A 26,110-nucleotide genomic window follows, 5' to 3' on the forward strand; every position below is an offset into this window, starting at 1 on the left:
TCCTTCAGGATTTACAGGTTTGTTCTCCTTGCTGTCCAGGGGACTTTCATGAGTCTTCTCTAGCACCACAGTTAGAAAGCATCAATTCTTTGGCACTCAGTCTTCTTTATGGTCCGACTCTCACATCCGTACATGACTACAGGAAAAGCTCAACACTAGTCATTAGATCTAGACTTGAGATCAACAAATTGCACTGGAATACTTCTGTGTAGTTCCATATATTCCCTGTGGCATCACTTCAATAGGTGCCATAATTTCTAGTTGCCCCAATTTGATAGATGCTGAGATGTAGAGGGTCCTGGTGTTGGCAACCTCATGCATCCATTATAAACTTCCCCTTTGATCATTCGTCACCTGATTCTAGCATCCACTGGTGATCTGGCCTGGTTCCGTTGTTTTATGAGGATGTTGCAAACTAGTGATTTCTTAATTCTATCACTCCTGAGTTTAATATCTGGAATGTTCCAGTTAGAAAAGAAATTACTTCAACTGTTTGTAGTTAATGAAATATGCCTCATACAAACAAAAAATGGCATAAATATTGATTATTTCCCTTTCTCAGTGGCCAGAAAGGTGAGCTGGTGCCCCAGCAACTAGTCACAGTGACTAATTAAGTGTTGTCTACCAGTTTTTGGAGCTTCTGGCTATTTATATATTTAACTTGTTTCATTAGTTTGATGTGATGCTAAAATTGTCCCGTTTCTGACCTCTTCATGTGGATTCTGAAACTTTTTGTCCAGTTCTTAGTGGTCTTTGTAGACCCTCAACATTCCGGTCCTTCAAGATTCCCAGGCTTATCTTGTGCATTTCTTGGCCCAGGCCTGAAATCAGCCATCTCTTCAGGAATCTCTTGATCCTCCGGTAGGAGATGGTGTTTAGAGCTCACACGCTACGCCTCAGGATAATCACTGCTATCAAGCTGCCATTGCTTCTAGGCTTCTCTGGCATCCAAGCCAGAAAGTACAGATTCTCCTTAAAAAAATAAAACAAGGAAAATCATCAATAATAACTGATCTCTCTATCCACTGAAAGTCTTGTTTCAGAACAGCACTAGCATTAATTACTGACTTGCTTTTGGGCTTCCCTTCTACCTCAGCTGGTAAAGAATCTGCCTGCAATGCGGGAGACCTGGGTTCAATCCCTGAATTGGGAAGATCCCCTGGAGAAGGGAAAGGCTACCCACTCCAGTACTCTGCCTGGAGAATTCCCTGGACTGTACAGTCCATGGGGTCACAAAGAGTCGGACACAACTGAGCAACTTTCACGCTACACTGCTTTAACCAGTTAGCATACATATGACACTCTCAGTTACAAAAGTACTATAACCAACAATAAGGTGTTGAACAGAGTCTCAGATTTCTTTACCTTTTTGTTTGTTTGTTTTCTTTTGGTTTTGTTTTGGATGTGGGGGCTTATTTTCGTTTCTTTGTCCTTTGAAAATATCCCACTCTGAATGCAGAGTCAAAATTCTGAAGTTTAAGGTTACTTAATTTTTTTTTCTGGAACAGCTCTGTTACCAACTTGATACAATTGGGCTCATTTGTCTTAGTTTATTCTCACTTCTACAGATATGTTTATTTTTTTTAATTCTGTTATACATTTACATGGTTCCAAAGTCAAACAGTTAATGTAAAACAAGAAAAATCACTTCTGTTTCTGCTCCTCATCCATAAATTACATTTTTAGTAGTTTATGGTGTACTCGTCCACTTTTTCTTATGAAAATAGACTTATATATGTATGTAAAAGCAACAAACTAAAAGCACTTTTTTGGTCCCTCTTTTAAAAAGCTAAATAGTGCACCCTGAAGATCTAACCCATCCCACTCTTCCCTCCACCCGCGTCACACCCAGGTGTTGGGATGCCCTGTGCCTGATTCCACAGTCCCCTGTGGATTTTCTGGTGGTTCAGACGGTAAAGCGTCTGTCTACAATGCGGGAGACCCAGGTTCAATCCCTGCGTTGGGAAGATCCCCTGGAGAAGGAAATGGCAACCCACTCCAGGACTATTGCCTGGAAAATCCCATGGATGGAGGAGCCTAGTAGGCTACAGTCCATGGCGTCGCAAAGAGTCGGAAACGACTGAGCGACTTCACTTCACTTCCTGTGGATGGTCACTTTAGGTGTTTCTTATCTTTTGCATTTACAAGCAATGTTGTAGTGAATAGCTTGTGCATATGATGCTTTGTATTTTTGTCAGTATATCTTTGAGATCGATCCCTAGAAGTAGAATTGCTGAGTTAAAGGGCATATGTGTGTGTCATTTGTTAGATGCTATCAAACCCCCTCTATAGACTGAACCACTGAATGTTTAACAAGTGCAAAAATGAGGGTTAAGACGCAGCACCCCATCTTTACACACCTGGTGACAAGGGAGCCCCCCAATGTTCTACCCAAGACACCGGCTTGCATAGATCTCACAAAGGAACACCAGGGCCCTTGGGAGTCCTGGAAGGAGCCGTAAAACAACACTGTCTTTACTTCAGCTGGAGTAACATTTTAACAGGTCGCCCTGTTCATCTCTCTGCTGCTGCTGCTGCTGCTGCTGCTGCTGCTAAGTCGCTTCAGTCATGTCCGACTCTGTGCGACCCCATAGACGGCAGCCCACCAGGCTCCCCCGTCCCTGGGATTCTCCAGGCAAGAACACTGGAGTGGGTTGCCATTTCCTTCTCCAATGCATGAAAGAGAAAAGTGAAAGTGAACAGGGTCACAAAGAGCCGAACATGACTGAGCAAACGAGCTGAACTGTTCATTTCAGGCTGGGATAACATTTTAACAGGTCGCCCTGTTCATCTCTCTACGGGGTCACAAAGAGCCGAACATGACCGAGCAAATGAGCTGAACTGTTCATCTCAGGCTGAGCAAGAGCCCTGAGTGGTGTTTTTTTGTTTTGGGGGTTTTTTTGTCTTCTTTGATAGATAAAACTATCAAAATTATCTCTTCATATGTTTGGTTGTATGTATGTTTGGCATAGCATATTAAAAAGCAGAGACATTACTTTGCTGACAAAGGTCTGTATAATCATCTCTATGGTTTCTCCAGTGGTCATGTATGGATGTGAGAGTTGAGCCATAAAGAAGGCTGAGCACCGAAGAATTGATGTTTTTGAACTGTGGTGTTAGAGAAGATTCTTGAGCTTCCTTTGGACTGCAAGGAGATCAAACCAGTCAATCTTAAAAGAAATCAATCCTGAATATTTATGGAAGGACTGATGCTGAAGCTGAAGCTCCAGTACTTTGGCCACGTGATGTGAAGAATGGACTCATTAAGAAAGACCCTGTTGCTGGGAAAGATTGAAGGCAGGATGAGAAGAGAACTACAGAGGATGAGATGGTCGGACGGCATCACTGACTCAATGGACATGAGTTTGACCAAGCTTCAAGAGATGATGACGGACAGAGAGGCCTGGCATGGGGCAGTCCACGGCGTCGCAAATACTGAACCCCTGAACAACAATAACAAATGTTTGGTTCAGCAGACAAAATGTTTCCAGGCACGGACACTATTGGTGAATTACATCAGAATTCAACCCACTTCTCCTCAGCAAATGGACATTATTAAATTCATGGTTTATATGACCCTGCTATTCTTTTTTTACAAGTAGAAGGAAAATTAACATGTTTAATATGCATTCATTCCCATATGCAATCAACCAGCTTCAATTGAACCCCCTCCCTCTCTACTCCCACCTCTAAGCCAGACATTAAAAACTGCACAGCCCCCAGGCTGAATCCAGAACATATTTGTTGGGGAATTGTTTTTTGGAAAAAAAAGAAAGATAAGTTGCCAACATTTAAAATAAAGAGATTGTACATAAATGTCCAGACTTCTAACTTCTCTTGAAAACTTGGCCGGCTTTCCAGCATGGCAGCCTCTGGTTGGAGCTGAGGAGAGGCTAGCCCAGTGGGAGGGCCCATGATGGCCCGTGTCCAGGATGCCCACCCACCCTTCCATCATTTATCTTACCTCCTGGGCCACGAGTTTGTGAGAACTGCCCTAGACTGCTAGCCCCTGAGGATATGGACCACCTGTGTCTTATACGACTGACGTTTCAGCATCCTAGCCAGACCCCAGCACACAGGGCTCTCCTTGTATGTTTACTGGATGATATAGTATCTTGCGGATGCCTGCATCACATTTCTTCCAATACTGAAACCGTGTATTTGTAATACTGCTCTAGTCGAGATCTTTGACACAGACTGGCATCAAAGGTGCCCCTGATTTGTGCCAATGTCCCTCTACCTAGTCACTCAAATGTCACTGGGCTGCCCCTAAAGTCTTCACTTTGCCATTTGACCTTTTTTTCCTCCCAGCAATCTCCTCCCCAACTGAGCACAGCCATGCACATCTCGTGAAGTGTCTAGAGAGACCACATGAGATCACGAATGTCTAGCATGGCCGCCAGCATTTACTTTTATCACGTTATTCGCAGTGTTTTGTGTCCCAATTGGCAAGAGTTTTGCCACTCTTAGTTTAGTTTAATCTTCCATCCAAGCCTCAAGGAAGAGATTACAGAAGTCTCTCTGTATTTTGAGAATTTTCCAAGTCGAATACACACAGAGACTGATAGAGGTAAAGATTTTATGGAAAGGTTCATGTTTCTTATCAGATCTACCATTAGCCTAAAGGGGACAATTAGGGCAGGTCAGAGTATATATAACTAGGAACTCCTGTTCACCACTGCAAGCTCAGAACTCGATATTCCCTGAGTACTTGAAATCAGGAAAGAAGCATGAAGTGGCTTGTGATTCTCGGGCTGGTGGCCCTCTCAGAGTGCATAGTCAAGTAAGTACGGGGACTATTAGTGGCATCATCTCTCTTTTTGGGATTTCTCTTGTCATCCTCTTATTCTTCCACCCACCAGGGTAAGAAGAGAAAGTAGTTATTCTCTGGCAGCCTTAAAGATCAATTCTCATGTATTGATGAGACTCTTGTCATGGGCACTGTGGGGCCCAGGCATCTTGGGGTACACCTCCAGGGTTGCACAACTCTGCAGATGCCAATCACCTCATGACCTATGTAAAAATGGCACTTCTTGGAATTGTTCAGTGCACAACCTGTGCAACTGTATGTGTGGTCCTCTGAAACAGCGTTTCTCTTGCATTTGCTTCTAGGTCTTCTCTCTGCTCTCTCTCCATTTCTGAGTGTATGTGTCAGTGTCTTCATTTGTGTATCTCTCTTTTTTTTCTCACCATCTCTTGATATCTCTCTGCATGCGGAAGCCTCTGTTTTTTTTCTATTTTGATTCTTCCTTACTTCTCTAGACTCTTAATGTCTCTAATTTATTCTCCATCCCCTGACATTTTCTCTCATCCATCTTTTCTGCTAGAGCCCTGGAGGAAGACGAGGAGGGCTAATTCTATGCTGTTTTATCTCTAACAAAGCTGTATGACCACAAACAAGTCACAAACTCCCTGCACTTCCTTTCTTCCCCTGTAAAAACAGGATGATGATCCCCTTCTACGTCACTCCCCGGGATTCTTTGAAAAAAGATATAGTGGGATGGCAACAGCAATGGCTGTCACTGTTGAGACTTCCTGTATATTAGAAACATTACATCCATCATCTCATTTAATACCTAAAACATTGCGTATGGGGGGTGGGGGTGAGGATTATTACATTTCACCTTTTTACCAATAGAGAAATTGAGACTCCAAATGGTCATACAGCTCACCCAAGATTGCACGACAGAGCTGGTAGTCAGACCTAGGTCTTTGCCGTGGTCTCTGCATAGCATTCTAATAATAAAGATGACACATAAAAAGGCTTAAAAATTACAAAGTGCCATGACAATGTCAAGCATGACAGTCATACTATAACAGGGACAGCTGACTGCCCCTTTCTTGCTTCCTTTTCCCCACGCGCGGTGAAAGAATCCCTCTAACGAAGATAAAGACCACGCAAGGAGCTATCAGGGAAAAACAATTGCTGGGAAAATTCTTGGATGAACAGTCTCACAGCCTGTCCCAGAATTCTGATCCTGACAAAAAATTCTCTTCTCACCGACTGAGAAATTTCCAGAATGTGAGTGTGTTGGGAGGATGGTGCTCCACAGCGCCTCCTGCTGGTCTGGCCTAGCACTGGGGTTCATCTGGAGGGGTGAGGTGGGGGATTGGGGTGGGGCTTCTGCAAGAGGCGGAAACACGGGGGGAAAGGGACCCCTTTCCCAGAGGAGAAGTCACTCTCACCTTCAACTCTTGGTCTGTGGTGACTGGGTCCAGCATGACCAGGGGGCAGGTAAACATCCATTTCTGTGTTAAAGATGTGGCAGTAATTTGAGAGAAACTGTTCTTTCTGAACAAAGCGAGCCACTCAGTTACAGATGAAGCGTGAGCCATGACTGATCAAAATGTAAAGCCAACTGCATCAAATGTGAAACCCAGGCAGAGAAAGTTCACCCTCTAAAGATCCGGGAATGACGCCAGTAAAAAGTTACTGAGCCCCTAAGGCATGTGAGATCATAAAAAATTAACACTACAGTGATTAAAAGAAAAAAAAAAAAAAGAGCTTTATCTTCTTCAACAATGCACAGGCTAGGCTGAGAGAGAGGCAAAGATTAAATACATGTCAAACGAAAGGGCCACCTGTGTGCTGTTGACAGTACATGGTCTGAGTTTAGAGGGAGTGGCCTGGGGTGACCTAGGAAGGCCACCTGGAGGAGGAGGCACCAAGACTGGGCCTTAAAGAGGAGAGCTGCAGAGCTCCTCAAATGAAGGGACTGGTCTGAGCAGAGGCTGGGGGTGGGGGCAGTTGGAAAGTGATTTCTGGAGACCTGGGATGCCCAGAGGGAGGCAGTACTCCAGGAATCGGGGGGTATCCAGGCAGCCAGGTCTGCCCTTAACTCCTCTCCCCGGCCCCTGTAGATTGTCTACTTTGGTAATATCACCATTGGAACACCTCCTCAAGAGTTCCAGGTCAACTTTGACACCGGCTCATCTGACTTGTGGGTGCCCTCTGTAGACTGCCGAAGTCCCTCCTGCTGTGAGTGCCCAGCCCCCCACCCATCCTGTCCTCCCCCTCCCCCCTTCTCCATCTTGGCACCTGACAGATACCCATCTCTTGTGTCGGCAGCTACACATAAGAGATTCAACCCTCAGAAGTCCACCACTTTCCAGCGTTTGGACCAGAAAATCGAACTCATCTACGGCTCTGGGAGCATGAAAGGGGTTCTTGGCCGTGACACCATTCAGGTAACGTGGAAACCAGGGGCTGAGTCAGAGCTGGCCCTGGGAGTCACCACTGCTTACAAAACAGATGCAGGACCAGCTGGGAAGGTACCCACTGGAGTTTTCTCTTGTGGCCCCATCAAACACGACCACTTCCCAAAGTCCCCTAGTGGCTGGTCACCTGCTGTGTAGGGCCTTTGCCTGGGGAGCAGCATCCCTGCAGACACACAAGATCCCGCAGTGGCTAACCCAGACAGTGGCTTGGGGGGTGGATTTGCAGCCCCTTTGCCTGTGAGCAGCCCAAGGTTCATTTTGCTGGGAGTAGGGAGGCGGGGGGTGGGGGGGATAAACCATTGACTTTTATATTCTCAGAAACTCTACCAGGCACGTTCACAGTAATAACTTGTTTAATCGGGTAGCAGCAGATACTATGCAGGTACTATGCATAGGTACTATGCAGCAGGTACTATGATCAGCTCGTGATACAGGTGAGGGACCTGAGGTGCAGAGAGCAAGGGCATGGCCAAGGTCACACATGTGGTAAACGGTGGAGCTGGGCTGGCCAGTCAGGACTCAAGCAGGCATGGGCATTTGGGAAGAGGTTAAAACTGATCTGGGGTCCCTGGGGGCAGCCCAGGATTTCAGGTATCCAGGCAGGTAAAGCAGAAGTCACAGATGTGGGAGGGGCCTGATAAATGGATTCTCACTCTAGGGGGCCTTTGAGAGTCTAATAGAAATTACATCTCGCCTCCCCCAAGTGCCTGAGTGTGCTCTCCCTTGGCTCTCTCTCTCTGTCTCTCACACACACAGGCACTCATACACAAGTGTTCACAAAAAAGCCTGTTTTCCAGGCAGAGCTTTCATAAGAGCCCTGCCAGCGATATTGCGTAAGGGGCTTCTGTCTTTCTGGGCAGATGCATAATCCACAGTACATTACAATGAATTCAGCCCATTTCTGTCATTAGATCATAGTGATGCCAAAGGGAAGGCTACTCGACTCCCTACTCGCTTTGTCCACAAGGGGGCACCATTCAGTCCTGTCCTGTTGCCCCACCTGTACAGAAGGCATGAAGCAATTTGACTCAGATGGCGTTTGCAGTTCTGAGAAGTAGATGTAATTAAAATACACAGCCCCACACCAATGGAAACCAAGTTCCTGTCCCAGCTTGGTCTAACCATCTGATATTAACCCAGGGCATAGCCAGGTCTCACTTCTCTGCAATGCTATGTCCTCCCCAGCCCAGTACCAGCCCCATTTCCCAAAACATTATATTGGAACACTCTCCTCTCCCACAGATCGGGGACCTTGTCATCACGAACCAGATTTTTGGCTTGAGCCAGAATCAGTCAAGTGGGGTCCTGGAACAAGTACCTTATGATGGCATCCTGGGCTTGGCCTACCCCAACCTCGCCGTCCGAGGCACCACCCCAGTCTTCGACAACCTGAAGAACCACAAAATCATTTCTGAGCCAGTCTTTGCCTTCTACTTGAGCTCGTAAGTCTGAGGTAGACCAGATCTCTCTTCAAATTAGCTGTACAATGCTTGCAGCTGCATGAAAAATTATAGACTACCTGATCCAGAAATTTCATGATAGATAGTGTAACTCAGGAGAACTACAGCCTCAGGGTCACATCTGGCCCCATCACTGGTTTTTGTAAATTAAGTTTCACTGGAACATAACCGTGCTCTTGGGCTCAAGAGCAGTGGCTTGGTCTAAGGCAGTGGAGATAAGAGGGAGAGCAATGGAAGATGTCAGGAAATGGATTGAAGGAAGAAGCAACAGGATTTGCTGACAAATTTTATATGGAAGGAAGGAGAGAGATAGCAGGAATGTTCCTTCCTCACTAACAATTTACTGGGAACACAGGACCAGCTACACAGTTTGCAGGAGCCAGTGCAAAATGAAAACATGGGACCCTGTGTTCAAAATATACTAGGAATTTTAAGACAGGGAGAGAAGAGGTGGGAGGGCCTGCTGAATCTGGAGTCCCATGGATGGCACAGGGGGCAGGCCAGTGAAACCAACCCTGGGTGACCCTGAACCTATGCCATAACACCCTCAAGCCTCGACTTTTATGAAAACTGAAAGGCTAGAAAGAAGGAAGCCAGACCCTTCCAGCACGAAGTCCTCTGAGGGTATATCTGAGCACTCAGGTAGCTGGAGGGGACCAGGTCCTCTTCAGAAGGATGGGTGGTTGGATGCAGTCCAGGTTGCCCAGCTTCAAACCTCTTCTCTGACACTCATCAGATGGTGACTGACCTTGGTCGGGTACTCAGTCCCTCCGAGCCTCAGTCTTTGCATCTGTACAATGGGGGCCATAATAGTGCCTCTGATGGATGCAGAAGACAGTGTCTGGTGTTTCTCTCCTCCAATGAGCCCCCCTCATCCTTCTCTCTTCAGCCGGCCAGGAAACATCAGCACGGTGATGTTTGGCGGTGTGGACCACACGTACCACAAGGGAAAACTCCAGTGGGTACCAGTGACCCAAGCCAGCTTCTGGCAGGTAGCCATGAGCAGGTAAGTCTCCCCCTCCGAGAGTCACCCCAAGTGATGCTCCCACACGTGAACAGGAACACTAGCAGACACACACAAATGCACGCACAGATACTGTCCCTCAGAGACATACACTCCACCCACAAAGACACACATAAAAACACATACAGAGACACGTGTAAACACACACGGGCACACAGACACACACAAGCACACACACAGACACACAAACACAGATACAAACATCACCTATGGGTTCACAGGTGCCCCAGGGCTCCTGACCAGCCCTCTCACCAGGGTCCTGAAAGGGTCCAGAGAGGCCTGGGCAGCAGGGGGAGGGCTGCACCCCTGTGCTGTGAGGTGGGGAGCCTGGTTAGAGGACCCTAGAGTGTGGTGAAAAGAGGACCGGGGGAATTTCACCAACCTGAACAGGATTGTATTAAGATGACCTACTGAGCAGGGCCACCCATGAACAAGGGGGTCCTCAGTATACAGAATTGTCAGCTGAAATAGAGAAAAAGTCCAGGACAACCCGGAAAATCTGGTCTCCTCGGGAAAAGTTTCCCAGCAGTGGGGAGAGGGTGGCTGAAATCTTGAGACCTAAGAGCAACTTATAGAAAGAGACACCCCACGTAAACAGTGCTACTTACTGCCCAAACTGGGGACACAGTTGGGCAGGGGCTGTGACCAAATCAGGAAGCTGAGAACAAGGGGCAATAATTAATGGGATTCTCTATGATATCCTCAGACAAAAGCTTTACTGTCCTTCGGAGGGCCCCTGGATTGGCTATGCTCTTCTGACCTGGGCCTCAATGTGTGAGCCGGGGCAGGGGGCGGTGATGGGACACACCCTCTCCCAGGGCAGCCTGCATCTCCCCCATCCCCACTGTAAGCACCTGCTGCCCCGGGGAACCTCCCACCTCACTGTGTGGGTTGACCTACTATTGGTCACATGACAGACACAGGTCTCTGGGTGCTCCTCTTTCATTTTTTCATTCATTCATCCCACAAACACACATTACGCATCTGCCATATGCTGGGCATCTAGGGAGGCACTAAGGATACAACTTGCCTATACACCTAATAAGGCAGATGGACGTGAAACAACTCACACACATAACGAATTACTACTTTGGTACATGCTAGACACGAAGAAGTGTCTACAGAGAGCAGCCAAGACAGGAGCCCAATCTAGTCTGGGGGGAAGGCCTCCCTGACAAAGTGACAATTAAACTGGAACCTGGAAGATGAACAGAAATTACAGAGGGGATTGTCTAAGAAGGGTGACCAGCATGTTCCCAGGCCCTGAGACATGAAAGAACCTGGTACATTCAAGAACTGAAAGGAAGTCCAAAGGGTGATGTGACCAGAACAAAGGACAGCAGAGTCTGGGCAAGAGCTGAAGGGCTGTTCAGGGACAGTCAGGGAGGGGCAGTCGTGGGGGAGACTTCGGAGTGACCTGGTGCCTGCTTTGTCCCACTTTCTCTCAGCATGACCATAAACGGGAAAGTGGTTGGTTGTTCCCACGGATGTCAGGCCATTGTGGATACTGGGACCTCGTTGCTGGTTGGGCCAACTCACCTGGTCACTGACATCTTGAAGCTCATCAACCCCAAGCCTATGCTGGATGACCAGGTGAAGGGTCACGCCACAGCCTCCCTCCTGGGCTCTCTCCACACCTAGGATCACCTGGGCCCACCTGTCTTCCTCTCTGTCTTACAGCAAGTGCTTCCATGTGATGTCGTCAATAGTCTGCCTACGCTCCTCCTCACCATCAACGGCATCGTCTACCCTGTGCCCCCTGACTACTACGTCCAGAGGGTGAGAGGGCAACGCTGGGGGCTGGCTCTCAAACTGGGACTTGCAGGAACCCTTGGGCTGCTGCTAGGAGGAGGGCACCCTCTGCAGGCCAGGTCACGCCATTGCAGATGCTACTGAGCCCCTGTGGCTGGGCCAGTGCCTCCCACAAAACCAACCACGTGAGAGTAAAGGGCAGTCTGGGACATTCATCCTCCTGAAATAAACGTGGAGACAACACCCCTTCCTGGCATCATGCCTGGCACAAGGAGAAGGGAACACTAAGGGCCTCTGCCTCACAAAGCCTCAGTTCAACCAGAGCCCTCAGATGCACAAATACGGAAAGTCAATTCTAGTAATCCCTGAAATAAGCCAAGTGACAAGGGAAGGTTTGGCTGGAAACAGTCCCCATGTCCTGTCCCCGTATAGTGACTAACAGTCTCTCTTCCCTTCTCGAAAGTGTGCGGGTTGGGGTGATAAATTACAGGGTCACCCTCGTCCTTGGCTGCAGCTTCGCCTTGCCCTCAGAGTGCCCGCTCTGTGAGTTGGGGTACCAGACCCCTCTGTGGGGAAGGCTGGATGCTAAGGTGCATAAAGGAAGCACAGTGACTGCACAGCCCCAGCACAGGGTTAAGACTTCATGTCAGCTCCCTATGGGAGTTCGGGGCAAGCTGATGGGCTCAAAGAAGGCTTTGAGGAAGACAGGGAATTGCAGTGATTCTAAACCCCCAGCCTCACAGAGGCATGAGGAGGTCTGCTTGGTCAAGTAGAATCTACACTGGATTCTGTGCAAATGGAACCCCGGGGGCTGTGCTAAGGGCAGCTGCAGACAGAGGAGCACCAGGGTAAGTCACCGAAGCCAGCCTGGAGCATCCCAGGAGCAGGAGAGTGGGTCAGGAAGGCTCCCTAGAGGGTCTGTGTGCGTGCTATGTCGCTTCAATTGTGTCCACCTCTGCCACCCTATAGACCATAGCCCGGCAGGCTCCTCTGTCCATGGGGATTCTCCAGGCAAGAATACTGGAATAGGTTGCCATGGTCTCCTCCAGGAGATCTTTGCAACCCAGAGATCGAACCAATGTCTCTTAAGTCTCTGGCATTGCAAGCTGATTCTTTACCGCTGAGCCACCAGGGAAGCCCTAGAAGGTCTTAGCGCAGTATAGCCAGTTGTGGGCACTGCTATATTTAAAACGGATAACCAAAAACAACTTACTGTGTAGCACAGGGGACTCTGCTTGGTGTTATGTGGCAGCCTGGATGGGAGGGGAGTTTGGAGGAGAGTGGATATATGTATGTGTATGGCTGAGTCCCTTTGCAGTCCATCTGAAACTATCACAATAGTGTTAATTACCTATACTCCGATTCAAAATTTTAAAATTTTTAGAAAAAGAATGGGTTGTGGGGAATGGGGAGAAGAACAGCCATTCTCTGCAGAGAAAACAGCGATTGGGGTCATAATGAAGGAAACTTGGAGTGTGGGGGGAACTACCGGCCATTCTTGTAGCTTTTAAATAAAATTTATTGAAATATTGGGCTTCCCTGGTGGCTCAAATAGTAAGGAAGCTGTTTGCAATGCAGGAGACCCAGGTTTGATCCCTGGGTCAGGAAGATCCCCTGGAGAAGGGAATGGCTACCCACTGCAGTATCCTTGCCTGGAGAATCACAAGGACAGAGGAGCCTGGAGGGCTACAGTCTGTGGGGTCGCAGAGTCATACACAGCTGAGCAACTAACACACATGCATTGAAATACAGCTGATTTACGACGTTGTGTTAATTTCTGTTATACATCAAAGTCGCTCAGTTTTATATATATACAAGTATATCCATACTCTTCTTCATATTCTTTTCTGTTACAGTTTATCACAGGTTACTGAATACAGTTTCCTGTGTCATACAGTAGGACTTTGTTGTTTAACTGTGGGCTTCCCTCGTAGTTCAATCAATAAAGCGTCTACCTGCAGTGCAGGAGACCTGGGTTTGATTCCTGGGTCAGGAAGATCCCCTGGAGAAGGAAATGGCAACCCACTCCAGTATTCTTGCCTGGAGAATCCCATGGACACAGGAGTCTGGCGGGCTACACTCTATGGGGTCATAAGAGTTGGACACAATTGAGCGACTAAGCACACATATATTAGTTAGCATCTGATAATCCAAAACTCCCAATCCTCCCCTCCCCACCCCCCTGTCCTGACAGCCACATGTTTCGGCCCTTCTTGTTCCTGTACCCCCACTTCTGCAGTTGCTGAGAGAAACACTTGATTCCTCCCAAAGGAAAATGGAAAACCTGTCTGCTCTGGATATTGAGGGGGGTGACAGGTAAGGGCTCAAGCTGACTGGTGTGTATTTCTGTTTTCCCAGCTTACTCAGGAGATCTGCTTTCTCAGCTTTCAAGGGGGCACAGAGACGAACCATTTCGGAACCTCGGAGAACTGGATCCTGGGTGATGTCTTCCTGAGGCTGTATTTTTCAGTTTATGACCGAGGAAATAACAGGATTGGCCTGGCTCCTGCAGCGTAAAATTGGGCTACTACAGGAATCAATCCGGGCCAGACAAACACACACTCACTCATATGCAGGGCCATCCCACCCAGGGATGCTGGTGAACCATGCTTGATGCTCTGCAAAGCCCTATTCTCAGTAAAGAATAAAAGATTCATCTCAATGGTGCTGATATGAATGGATGCCTCTCTTTGGGTCTGGGATATGCATCATAACCCGGCAGGATCTAGAATCATGTCTCAATCACATGTGAGAGGAGCCCAGCTCCAACTGGCTTCAAGAAAAGGGGAGACTTATTGGAAGGACATTGAGGGTCTGGGATGCAGGAACCAGAGATGTAAAGATCTCAGAGACTGGACCCAAGAAATCCAAAGTCATCAGCTCACTCTTTCTCTCCCTGGCTGTTTCTCTTCTCTCATCATTGATTCTCTTACCTGACAGCTTTCTTCTCTCAGGCCTCTACACCTAGTGAGGGAGTCTGAAGCTGCCTGCCCCAGGGTTTTATCTCTCTAAGACGACTAATCAGTAAGGAAAGAAGCTCAGAAGACATCAGGGTTCCAGGGAGGGCTCTGAATAGGCCACATCAGAGCATGTGTCCAGCACCGGACCAACCATCCTGGCAGGGGCATGGGGCCCTGTGCCTGGCTCAGTTGATCATGTGGCCCTGCCCCCACAGCAAACATGATTGACAGATTTCTGCAGAAGCACGTGGTTGAAACTGGGGAAAGGCAGCCCAAAGAAGTGACAGGGGGATGTTCTAGACCATCTCACAGATGGAGAAACAACAGAGGTGTAGGCGGGAGACCGCAGGAATAAAGAACTTCCTCTTCAGGGAGACAGGAAATGGCTGGCATGGGACAAGGGGAGGGGCACTGCCTTCTGGCTTGTCCCCCCAACCCTGAAACACACCCGTAAACCCTGCAGGTACCATCTGTGTGCAGATCGGCCATACATCCACGGGTACTTGTGCCTGGCTCCTCTGAGGTGATGCTGGATTATGACTGGCTTGAGGGGAGTGAGAGCAGACTGGGTGCAAAGCTGATAAATGGGGAAGAGGTGAGTGTGGAACTGGTGGTTCTTTGTTTTAACAGTAAATATTGTGAAGTGAGCTAAATGAAGACTCGAGTGAACAGTCTCTCCAACTCATTTTCCAGGTGGTCTTCATGGAACCATAAGCAACAATTCTGTTGATGAGAAACCACCAACAAAAGTTAGAATGATAACTCAGGTTAATTACAGATGCTAAATCTTACTGACCCTCAAGGAGTCCTGGCAAGGCATAACCCCCATTGTACCGATGGAAAGAAGCCTTCTTCAGTCTTCTGGCTCCAGCACTGGTGAGGCACATAGCAGGCCCTCAAGTAACACACGTTGAGCAAATGAATGGGTGAATTAGTAGATACTTCTCAGGGACACATTGCTTCATCCATGTCAGAACACATACGTGGTCTCAGCACGGCTACTGCATAGTATCAACTGGAGAAGGTCAGGCTTTGCTCCCCTAGATCAGCCTAAGACCAGGGCTGGAGCTGGAGTCTGTTAATGAGCCCCCTGGTCCTGAGGTTCTGTATTTGCAGCCTGCGCCACCAGCTTGAGGATGAATTCTGATCTTCAAAGCAACTATCTTCCCCCAACCTCCACTTTTATCTTTTACAAATTGTAGACCATAGATTATTAGACTTTGGTGAGAGAAAAGGTCAAAAAAAAAAAAAAAAAAACCAAGAAAAAGTTAGGTCATGAACTCTTCTACTAAGAGTGTAAATTTGTTCAATCTTTTTGGAGATGATTTGTCCTAAATATACCTGTGGCCTTATGTCCATGAAATTTTGCTTCTAATATTTATGTAAAGCTATTGGGCTTCCCTTGTGGCTCAGCTGATAAAGAATCCGCCTTCTATGTGGGAGACATGAGTTTGATCCCTGGGCTGGGAAGAGAAAAGCCGCTCCGGTACTCTGGCCTGGAGAATTACATGGATGGTATAGTCCATGGGATTGCAAGAGTCGGACACGACTGAGCGACTTTCACTTCTATGATCAGAAGCACCCACAAACATAAGGAAGCAAGAAAGAATTCCTCAGAGTCTCTTACAAAAGGGAAACACTGGGACATTCCAAGGTCCATTCAACATAGTGTCCACAGCATAGACAGGCCATCATGCAACCAACTGCCTGAAAATAGTATCAGTGTTAAGAGAAATTCTTCCAGTAGGACACTGAGAGAAAAGGACAGAAACCAAAGCAGCATGATCCCAGGCTTGCAGAGCACGTGGAAGACAGTGCGGCATCGTCGGAGGCATGTGCATCCTGGGGCTGTTCTGCCTGGGCTCAGATCCTACCTCTGAGACCTACCAGTTGTGACCTTAATAAATTCATCCCTGGAAATCAGTTTCCTATTCTGTATATTTGTGGGTAGGGATTGTTCCTTCCTCACTAATCATCAGGAAAACCCAAGTCAAATGACCATAAGGTACTATCTCACATCTATGAGGATGGTCATTATCAAAACTCGAAAGGTAGCAAGTACAATGAGGATGTGGGTCCCTGTGCACCAATGGTGGGTGTGTGAAATAGTGCAACTGCTGCCAAACAGAATTGAGGTTTTTCCAAAAAGAAGTCTTTTAAAAAATCACTATTTGGTCCAGCAATGCCATGCTTGGGTATTTATTCCAAAAAAAAAAAAAAATTATAATCATGATCTCAAAGGGACATTTGTCCTGCCATGTACACGGCAGTGTTTCCCACAATAGCCGAGATGCAGAAACAGCTTGGATCCATCAACAGTTGGATGAATAAAGAAAACGTGGTAGAGACAAACAATGGGTATTATTCAGCCTTTTTAAAAGGAGGAAATCCTGCCATTTTCAACAATTTGAATGAACCTGGAGGATGTTATGGGAAGTGAGAGAAGCCAGTCACAGAAGGATGAACACAGTATGATTCCACCCATAAAAGTTTTCTAAAATAGTCAAATTCATAGCAGCAGAGAGTAAAATGGTGGTTGTCAGGGGTTAAGGAGAAGAGAAAATGAGGAGCTGCTATTCAAATGGTATGAAGTTTCAGCTACACAAGATAAGTAAGTTCTAGAGATCTGATATACAGCCTAATGCCTATCATTAACAATACTGTATTGTGCACTTAACTTTCTGTTAAGGCAAAGGGTCTCGTGTCAAATGTTTGTTATTGTTGTTAAGTCATTAAGTCGTGTCCAACTCTGTGACCCCATGGACTTCGGCACGCCAGGCTTCCCTGTCCTTCACTACCTCCCGGAGTTTACTCAAACTCATGTCCATTGATTCAGTGATGCCATCCAATCATTTCATTCTCTGTAGCCCCTTTCTTCTCCTACTGCTACAATAAATAAAGAAACAAATACCTTTTTAAAAATGAAAAGTCTTATGTATACATACAGCTGACTCACGTTGTTGTACAGCAGAAACTAACACAACATTGTAAAGCAATGATACTCCAATTAAACAAAGTAAAAATGAGTAGTCCTTTCTAATTGGAGGGAAGGGAGCAGAGGCTGACTGCTAATTTGTACATTACTTCTTTCTGGGGTGTTGAAAATGTTCTAAATTTAAGCCATGATGATGGCTACATAACTCCATGAATATATGAAAAATCACTAAGCTGTACACTGTAAATGATAGAATTTATGACATTTGAAATGCATCTCAGATAGTTATATGCATACATATATAATATACTCACATATATATATATATAAACAGGAAAGAATAATCCCCAAACTTCTAGAGCGATAGTGAGGATGAAGTTAATTAATCTACGGAAAGCCTTTAGGACAGCGCCTGAAACACAGCAGCATGAGCTGTTACTATATTTCACTGTTACACCAGACGAAGACCGAACGTGTATAACAATGGTTTCTATCAAGGTGGTAGCAATTCGGAAAATATTTCCCCTTATGCTTTTCTTAGTTCTTTCAGGAATGGCATGTATGATCAGAAGAAAGTTAAGCATTATTCTATAAAATACAGAGCCTTCCGACAAAGAAGGGACCGTTTCTTTGGTGGAGTTGGCTGCTGGAGCATATTGCTGCTGCTGCTGCTGCTGCTGCTGCTGCTGCTGCTAGGCCGCCTCAGTCGTGTCTGACTCTGTGCCATCCCATAGACGATACTAAGTCCCATAGAAAAAGCCATCCTGCAACAGATGGTGAAGGACTGACATCTAGTGGCCACAGTGGATATTGCAGGCACATTTCACCCGCTGTGACCTCTCTGCTGGGGAACCTGTCAGTTGATTTCAACTACTTGGAAGGGCTGTTTAGCAATATGAAGCCATTCCCATCAGCTCTCCCACTTTTAGACCTGATAATCACACTTTGACAAATGGATTCCAAGTATATATATTTATCTATAAATGATTTATTAACTATAAATATTGTCCCAAAGATTTGATATATACTAGTAAAAAGTTCGGAGAACGCGATGGCACCCTACTCCAGTACTCTTGCCTGGAAATTCCCATGGATGGAGGAGCCTGGTAGGCTGCAGTCCATGGGGTGGTGAAGAGTTGGACACGACTGAGCGACTTCACTCTCACTTTTCACTTTCATGCATTGGAGAAGGAAATGGAAACCCACTCCAGTGTTCTTGCCTGGAGAATCCAAGGGACGGGGGAGCCTGGTAGGCTGCAGTCTATGGGGTCGCACAGAGTCGGGCACAACTGAATCGACTTAGCAGCAGCAGTAAAAAGTTAGAAACCACCTTAGATTCTGACATCAAGGAAATTATCACCAGGAAGGAATCAGCTCCTAGCTCTCTAGGGGACTATGCCCGAATAAAGAAATGTACAGCCTGAATCTCAGGTCACAAACACACTCACTCTCCCTTCTTCACCTCCTTCAAATCAATAGAGAAATGACCCCTCCTCTACTTAAAATGCTTAACCCTCCCTGCCCTCTCCCTTGCTTTCACTTTCCTCCAGCAGCACCAATTCACACACTATATCATTTCTCTCTCTTTAATTATCTGTCTCCTTCCCTGGAGACACAAGGGCAGTGATTTGGGTTTGTCTCGATCCTTGATGAATCTCCAGTGCTTCCACTAGAACCTAGGACATCATAGATGCTCAATAAATATTTTGGTTATGAGTATTAGTGCAATCAAGGCTAAGAGAACACCGTGTCATAGGTTCATGCTGCGTACAACTCTGTGAAATTGAGAGGCATGAATGTTGCTGCTTCCCTGGTGTCTCAAACAGTAAAGAATCTGCGTACAGTGCCGGAGACTCGGGTTCAATACCTGGGTTGGGAAAATCCCCTGGAGAAGGGAATGGCTACGCACTTCAGTATTCTTGCCTGGAGAATTCCATGGACACAGGAGGCTGCTGGGCTACAGTCCATGTAGTCACAAGAGTCAGACATGACTGAGCGCCAAGCACATACATGAACATTGCCAACTGTACCAGTCTGTTCAGGCCAATAGCAGATGCCACAGACTGGGCACCTTACACAACAGGCATTTACTTTCTCACGATTCTGGAGGCTGGCAGCCTGAGATTAGGGTATCTGCAAGGCTGCTTCTTCTCCTCGATGTATAGATGGCCATCTCTCTGTGTTTTCACGGGGTGTTTCCTCTGAGCGTGTCTATATCCTAATCTCCTCTTCTTACACATCAGATTAGATTAGGGCCCACCCTGGTGACCTCATTTAATCTTAATCATCTCTACTTCCAAATACAGTCATTCGGAAGTACTGGGGGTAGGACTTCAATATACGGATTTTCAGAGGGGAAGGGGGAGGGTAGGGACACACAATTCAGCCCATAACACCATAAACACAAAAACAACCTTGAGACATGTCAAAAGAATACAGGAGTCAGCATAAAGAACTCCAGTGGGCCACACGTGGGACAATTTCAGCATGAAAATTATGATAATAATGGATTATCACTGACTGACTGAAGTCAGAAACTATGAGCTCACACTGATCAATAAATACAAGTATAAACAAACAGGATGAAAGGAAATCTCTTCCTTACTGAAGAACAACATCTATTTCTTCAGTATTTATTTACAGCTGCACTGGGCCTTTGTTGCTGCTCAAGGGCTTTTCTCTGGTTGTGGCAAGCGGGTTACTTTTCCTTGCGGTGCAGAGGCTTCTAACTGTGGCGGCTTCTCTTATCTTGGAGCACAGGCTCTGGGAGCCCAGGCTTCAGCAGTTGTGGCTCACATCCCTAAAGCGTGGGCTCAGTAGTTACCGCGCAATGGCCTACTTTGCAGCATGTGAAATCTTCCCGGACCAGGGATCGAACCAGTGTCCCCTGCATTGGCAAGTGGATTCTTATCCACTGTACCACCAGGAAGTCCAATAATTCTTAAAATGTAGAAGAAACAACAGAGTTAGAAAATTACAACTCTATAACCATCATTTCAGTCACTGATTCAGGCAGAAATCCTCAATGGTTGCTTAAACTTTGGGTGAAGAGTGGATGGACCACAGGTTACTTATACAGTTGCAAAGTATCTCCCTGCCAAATACCTCCATGATCACAGCCCAGTAACTACAGTGGAGAAGCTTGGTGGGAGACACCACCTTCACTAAATAATCAAGGTTAACGTCATCAATAAAGGGACAAATCAACAATTATGTACCTCCCAATATGATGCCCTGAGAAGGACACAGCATTGCTTCTATAGTATTCCTGCCAAAAAACAAGTTACCTGGGACTTCCCTGATGGTCAAGGGGTGAAGACTCCACTTTCCAATGCAGGGGACACATTCCATCCCTGGCCAAGGAACTGAGATCCCACACACCATGCAGCGTGGACAAAAAAAATTGAAACATAATCTGAACTGAACCGTAAGAAAACATCAAACAAACCCAAACTGAACAACGTTCTGCAAAAGTGGCCTGCACTTTTCGAAAGTGTTATCATCAGGAGCAACAAAGGCAGGCTGAAGAGCCATTCAGACTGAAGGGGAGTGAAGTGACCAGGCAACCCAAAACAATATATGACCCTGGGTGAAATCCTGCAGAAGAAAAATCACTAAAAGGGACAGTTTTAGGACAACTGATGAAAACTGAATGCGTGCCATGTATTAGACAACAGGGCATCCCCGGTGGCTCAGTGGTAAAGAATTTGCCTGCAACATAGAAGATGCAGGTTCAATCCCTGGGTCAAGAAAAGTGGAAAAAGGAATGGCAACCCGCTCGAGTATTCTTGCCTGGAGAATCCCATTGACAGAGGAGATTGGAGGGTTACAGTCTGCGGGGTTGCAAAGAGTTGGACAAAGCTTAGTGACGAAACAACAACAATTTGATAACAGTATTGCATCAATGTCACATTTTCTGAATCTGTTCATTTTTGCGCTACGGTTCTATAAGTAAATATCTTTGTTCTTTGGAGAATATCAATAAAGATTTAGGAGTAAAGATCACAGTGCCTGCAATTGATTCAAATTATCACACCAAAATGATAATAAATAACAGTGTGTGTGTGTGTATAGAAACAATAAATATGGTAAAACATCAATAGTAGGTGAATCTGGGTAAAGTATATATGGGAGTTTGTGGCCCTGTAGTTGTAATTTTTCTGTAGATTTGAAAATTTTCAAAATAAAAAGTTTTTTAGGGTCTTCCTTGGTGGTCCAGTGGCTAAGACTCCGAGCTCACACGGCAAGGGAGCACGGGTTCCATTATTGGTCAGGGAATCAGGATCCTGCATGCCACATGGCATAGTCAACGAACTAAAAAAATTAAAAGTAGTCTTTTAAAATTTTAAATGTTCATGTACGGATGTGAGAATTGGACTATAAAGAAAGCTGAGCACCAAAGAATTGATGCTTTTGAACTGTGGTGTTGTACAAGACTCTTGAGAGTCCCTTGGACTGCAAGGAGATCCAACCAGTCCATTCTAAAGGAGATCAGTCCTGGGTGCTCATTGAAAGGACTGATGTTGAAGCTGAAACTCCAATACTTTGGCCACCTGATGCAAAGAGCTGACTCATTTGAAAAGACCCTGATGCTGGGAGGAATAGGGGGCAGGAGGAAAAGGGGACGACAGAGGATGAGATCATTGGATGGCACCACTGACTCGATAGACATGGGTCTGGGTGAACTCCGGGAGCTGGTGATGGACAGGGAGGCCTGGCGTGCTGCGGTTCATGGGGTCGCAAAGAGTTGGACACGACTGAGCGACTGAAATGAACTGAACTGAACTGAACTGAACCAATAGAAAAGGGAGGGGGAATATTTTTCAAAAGAAAAGATTTACCTTAGCAGAAATAGAAAGACAAATAACATACGCTATCACTTATATGTGGAATCTAAACTATGATAGAAACAAACCCTATCTAGCAAGCAGAAACAGAAGCACAAGCATAGAGAACGGATTTGTGGTTGCCAGGGGTTCGGGAAGTGGGGGGTGGATGGATTGGGAGTTTGGGATTAGCAGATTCAAGCTATTATAACGAGGATGGATAAACAAGATCCTACTGTATAGCATGGGGCTTCCCAGGTGTCTCAGTGGCGAAGAATCCGCCTGCCAATGCAGAAGACGCAGGTTCAACCCCTGGGTCGGGGAGACCCCCTGGCTATAGTCCAGGGGTTTGCAAAGAGTCAGACATGACTGGGAGACTGAGCATGCATGAACTGTATGGCACAGAAGCTGTATTCAGTATCCTGTGATAAACCATTATGAAGAAAGAAAATATACCTGTGCATAACTCAATCACTTTACTACAATTACAGCAGAAATTAATGCAGTTAGTTGCATTGTAAACCAACTAAAGGAAATCAGTCCTGAATATTCATTGGAAGAACTGATGCTGAAACTAAAGCTCCAATACTTTGGCCACCTGATATGAAGAACTGACTCACTGGAAAAGACCCTGATGCTGGGAAAGACTGAAGGCAGGAGGAGAAGGGGATGACAGAGGATGAGACGGTTGGATGGCATCACTGACTCAGTGGACATGAGTCTGAGCATGCTCCAAGAGTTGGTGATGGACAGGGAGGCCTGGCGTGCTGTAGTCCATGGGGTCACAGAGAGTCGCACGACTGAGAGACTGAACTGAAACCAACTATTCTTCAATAAGAAATTTAAAAACAAAGAAAAGAATTGTCTTTTTTAGGAAAAGGAAGTTATGAGTGATTTCATCTCTCTTACTGTTGTTCCAGACCTTCCCTGGTGGTCGAAAAGGACTTGGGCGTGACTTGGTGACTAACAACAACAACATTGTTCTGGAACTTTGGCCACAAACACAATCACATGTCTCTCCTTCCCACAGCAGAAGTGAGAAGAGAAGAGCTCTCCATTTGTCTGCTGCCAACTGTGGACCTATTTCACTCTGTCTGTGACCCAACCGATTGGATGTTAACACCCCTTTTTATAAATGAGGGCAGGGAGGCTCACAGAAAGGTCACTCAAGGTCACTAACATGGAGACAGGGGCAGAAGCAGAGTCTGACGTGTGTTCATAGGCTCCGTCTTTGCATACTGTGTACTCCAGGCTCTGGGCCAGGCGGAGCCAGGCGCTGTGGTGAAAGCCTGGGAGGACCCTGCTCCCATCCTAGGCTCACAGTCCACTGCTGGTGGTCAGGCCCCGTGAGCTTGATGCCAGGGGGACGAGAGAGTCACAGGACAACAGAGGGGATGGCGCAGGGGCCCTTTTTTCCCTTCATCTCCAGATTCTTTCTCGGGGATCTGCCCTGCTCAGAGCCCAGGAGGCTGCCCACAGGCCCCCAGGGTGGGCCTAGAAGCCCTAGCGGAGATCGGAAGGCAGGGAGGGGGCCGATACTCCCTGTGCTCCTGGCCGCTGCATCCCTCTGCCTTCAGAGCCCCAGGTTTCGGTTGCTGCCCCCTCCCTGCCCCCCACCACCGCCTCTGGCTCCTGTGCCCCTCCACATCCCTCTTTGGGGTCACCCTGCCCGCTCCTCTGTACACAGCCCCTCCCTGAGTCTCTTTGGTGAAACCTCTAGCTGGTCACCTGTTTTCTGCAAGGACTCTGACCCCTATGCCCGGTGAGGAGAAAGAAGCACATTCAAAGGGAATAGCATGTGCCAAGTCCCAGAGGCAGAGAAGGCTGGCCCGCTGGGAGAACTCAGACAGCCCCGGCTGGCCTGCCAGAAGATTGGAAGGCAAGCTGTTTCAGCCCAAGTCCCAGCTCTCAGCCTTGGACTGGAAACTGTACACCTCCTTCCCTCCATTCACTGTGGCCGCCCATATGACCCATCTCTAGGGGTCTGCCTGCAGCCTTCCCTGGGCCATCCGTGGGGTCTGCAACCTGGGGCAGAGAAGGCAGGCCTAGGGCTCCACTCCCCATAAGACAGGCCCGCCTCCTGCTGAGAATGATGACGTGAGCGGCTGGTGTTGCCTGTACACCAGCAGCGTGATTTCAGTGCCTCCAGCTGGCCTTAGAACCCTCCTCTCCCTAACTCAGCCATCCAAAGCTCATTCCACAGGGTCAGCTCGGGTGTCTACCGCTCAACACTTAGTCCAATGGGTGCCAAGTGCAGATCCCTATGAAAATGTGATTTCCCCCTGAGGGGTTTTAACTTCCAATCCGAATATTATTAAGACAGCTTGAATGCCTCCTCGCCCATGGCAACCTCCTAGAGGCACTCTGGAAGTGAGCTCCTTTTTCTGAATGACCCAGGGCATCTCTTCTCAGTATCCTGCTCTCGTTAACTAGCACTGTCATTTCTGTCTTATGCACGTGTGTGTTAGTTGCTCAGTTGTGTCCGACTCTTTGTGACCCCATGGACCGTAGCCCACCAGGCTCCTCTGTCCATAGTTATTCTCAAAGAATACTGGAGTGGGTTGCTATTTCCTTCTCCAGGGGATCTTCCTGACCCAGGGATTGAACCCGGGTCTCCTGCATTGCAGGCGGATTCTTTACCATCTGAGCCACCAGGGAAGCCCTTTCTGTCTTATAGGGATTTTAAATTGGGTCGTATCCCTCCCATTCAGATGTGAACCTGTTAAGAGAAAAATTCACAGCCAATTCATCTCTGTTGAGCTTACTACCTGGAATGTAGAATGAATGGATGACGAGATGAATAAGGCAAAGGAAGTGATGGGTGCTCGGGAACACGGCCACGGGGAGTGGTGCGAGGCAGGCAGCAGGGCATGAGAAGATGGTAAAGCCTTCCACGTAGATTGCAGCCTCATTCCTCACCTCTGCCAAGGCACGAAGTTGCCTGAAGCTGCTGCTGCCGCAGGCTTTTTAGGCCAGGAGGGCCTGGCTGCCTTAAGAATGGATTTGTCCATCCGGAGCAGGAGGGTAATAAATACCCTCCAGTCACATCCCAGCTCCCTCCACTGTAACCAAACATGATAAAGACACCAGTCAGAAGCCAGGACCCAGGTCATTGAAACAAAGAACAGGGCCTACATCGAATGAGATTGGATCAGAAAAGGCATAGAGGATTGGGTCCAGAGCTGTGCTCACCAGGGAGGGATGTGGAGTTAGAGATAAGGAGAACAAAGGAGATGGGGGCCGCCGGGGTGGGACCCGTTATCAGCAGAAGGACCCTTGACCTCTGTCCTCAAGTGGGGTTCACCCAGGCCACCATCTCCAGTAGGTTTGCTCTGCAGCCCAGGGAAGGGCCGACTCAGAGGAGGCACCATGAGGAGGAGCGGGGGCTGCAAGGGCAGTGGGGGCTTTCTGAGAGCCCCTTTGTCCCTGCTGTGGGACTTCAAGCCAATTCCTTGTTATGCTCCAGTTCTCAGGAATTTTCCATACCCTGGTTAATATCTCCATCCCCCGCCAGCCCCCTCCCAGGTTCCAAACATTTCCTTTTCTGCTTCCAGTTAACTCTTGCTTGGCCCAGTTTCGAATTTCTGCCTCCCCCAAGCCCTTCTCTCATATTTTACCCAAAAGCAAGTATCAGAATGCTTTCCAAAAGCTGGCCAGACTGGTCGCGGGGGGCTAGGGTTGAGGTTCCTGGCTTCGCCTGTCCCTTCCTGGGACTCTACATGGCTACATTTCTGCCCCCAGGAACCACTGCCTAATCGGTGCTTTCCAAGTGTCCTTGGGAGCTCGGACTACAGTGCCCAAGCCCTTCCTGTTCAAAGGACCACACCAGGGGGGCTATCAGGGGCCAAGTTTCTCACTCCCCTTGCCCCTATCCTCAAGGGAAAAGTCATTCATTCATTCATTCATTCACTTAATCTGTGAAAGTGAAATTGTTA

The 26,110-nt window shown here is 47.3% G+C and overlaps 1 protein-coding gene and 1 long non-coding RNA gene across 2 annotated transcripts; one reads left to right on the top strand and one right to left on the bottom strand.

Annotated features, from left to right (window-relative positions):
* LOC108634237 lies at window positions 431–25,214 on the bottom strand. The gene is made up of 2 exons (XR_001917507.1): window positions 24,944–25,214; window positions 431–972 (listed from the first exon to the last, which is right to left on the bottom strand). It is a non-coding gene; the product is annotated as an uncharacterized LOC108634237 (long non-coding RNA).
* PAG-8 (pregnancy-associated glycoprotein-8) lies at window positions 4,731–13,971 on the top strand. Its single transcript, NM_001285722.1, is given in 9 exon segments — window positions 4,731–4,783; window positions 5,872–6,022; window positions 6,862–6,979; window positions 7,070–7,188; window positions 8,461–8,660; window positions 9,568–9,684; window positions 11,151–11,295; window positions 11,383–11,481; window positions 13,813–13,971. Coding segments are annotated over 9 exon segments (1,161 nt in total).

Source organism: Capra hircus, chromosome 29 (assembly GCF_001704415.2).
Source record: "Capra hircus breed San Clemente chromosome 29, ASM170441v1, whole genome shotgun sequence".
NCBI lineage: Eukaryota > Metazoa > Chordata > Mammalia > Artiodactyla > Bovidae > Capra > Capra hircus.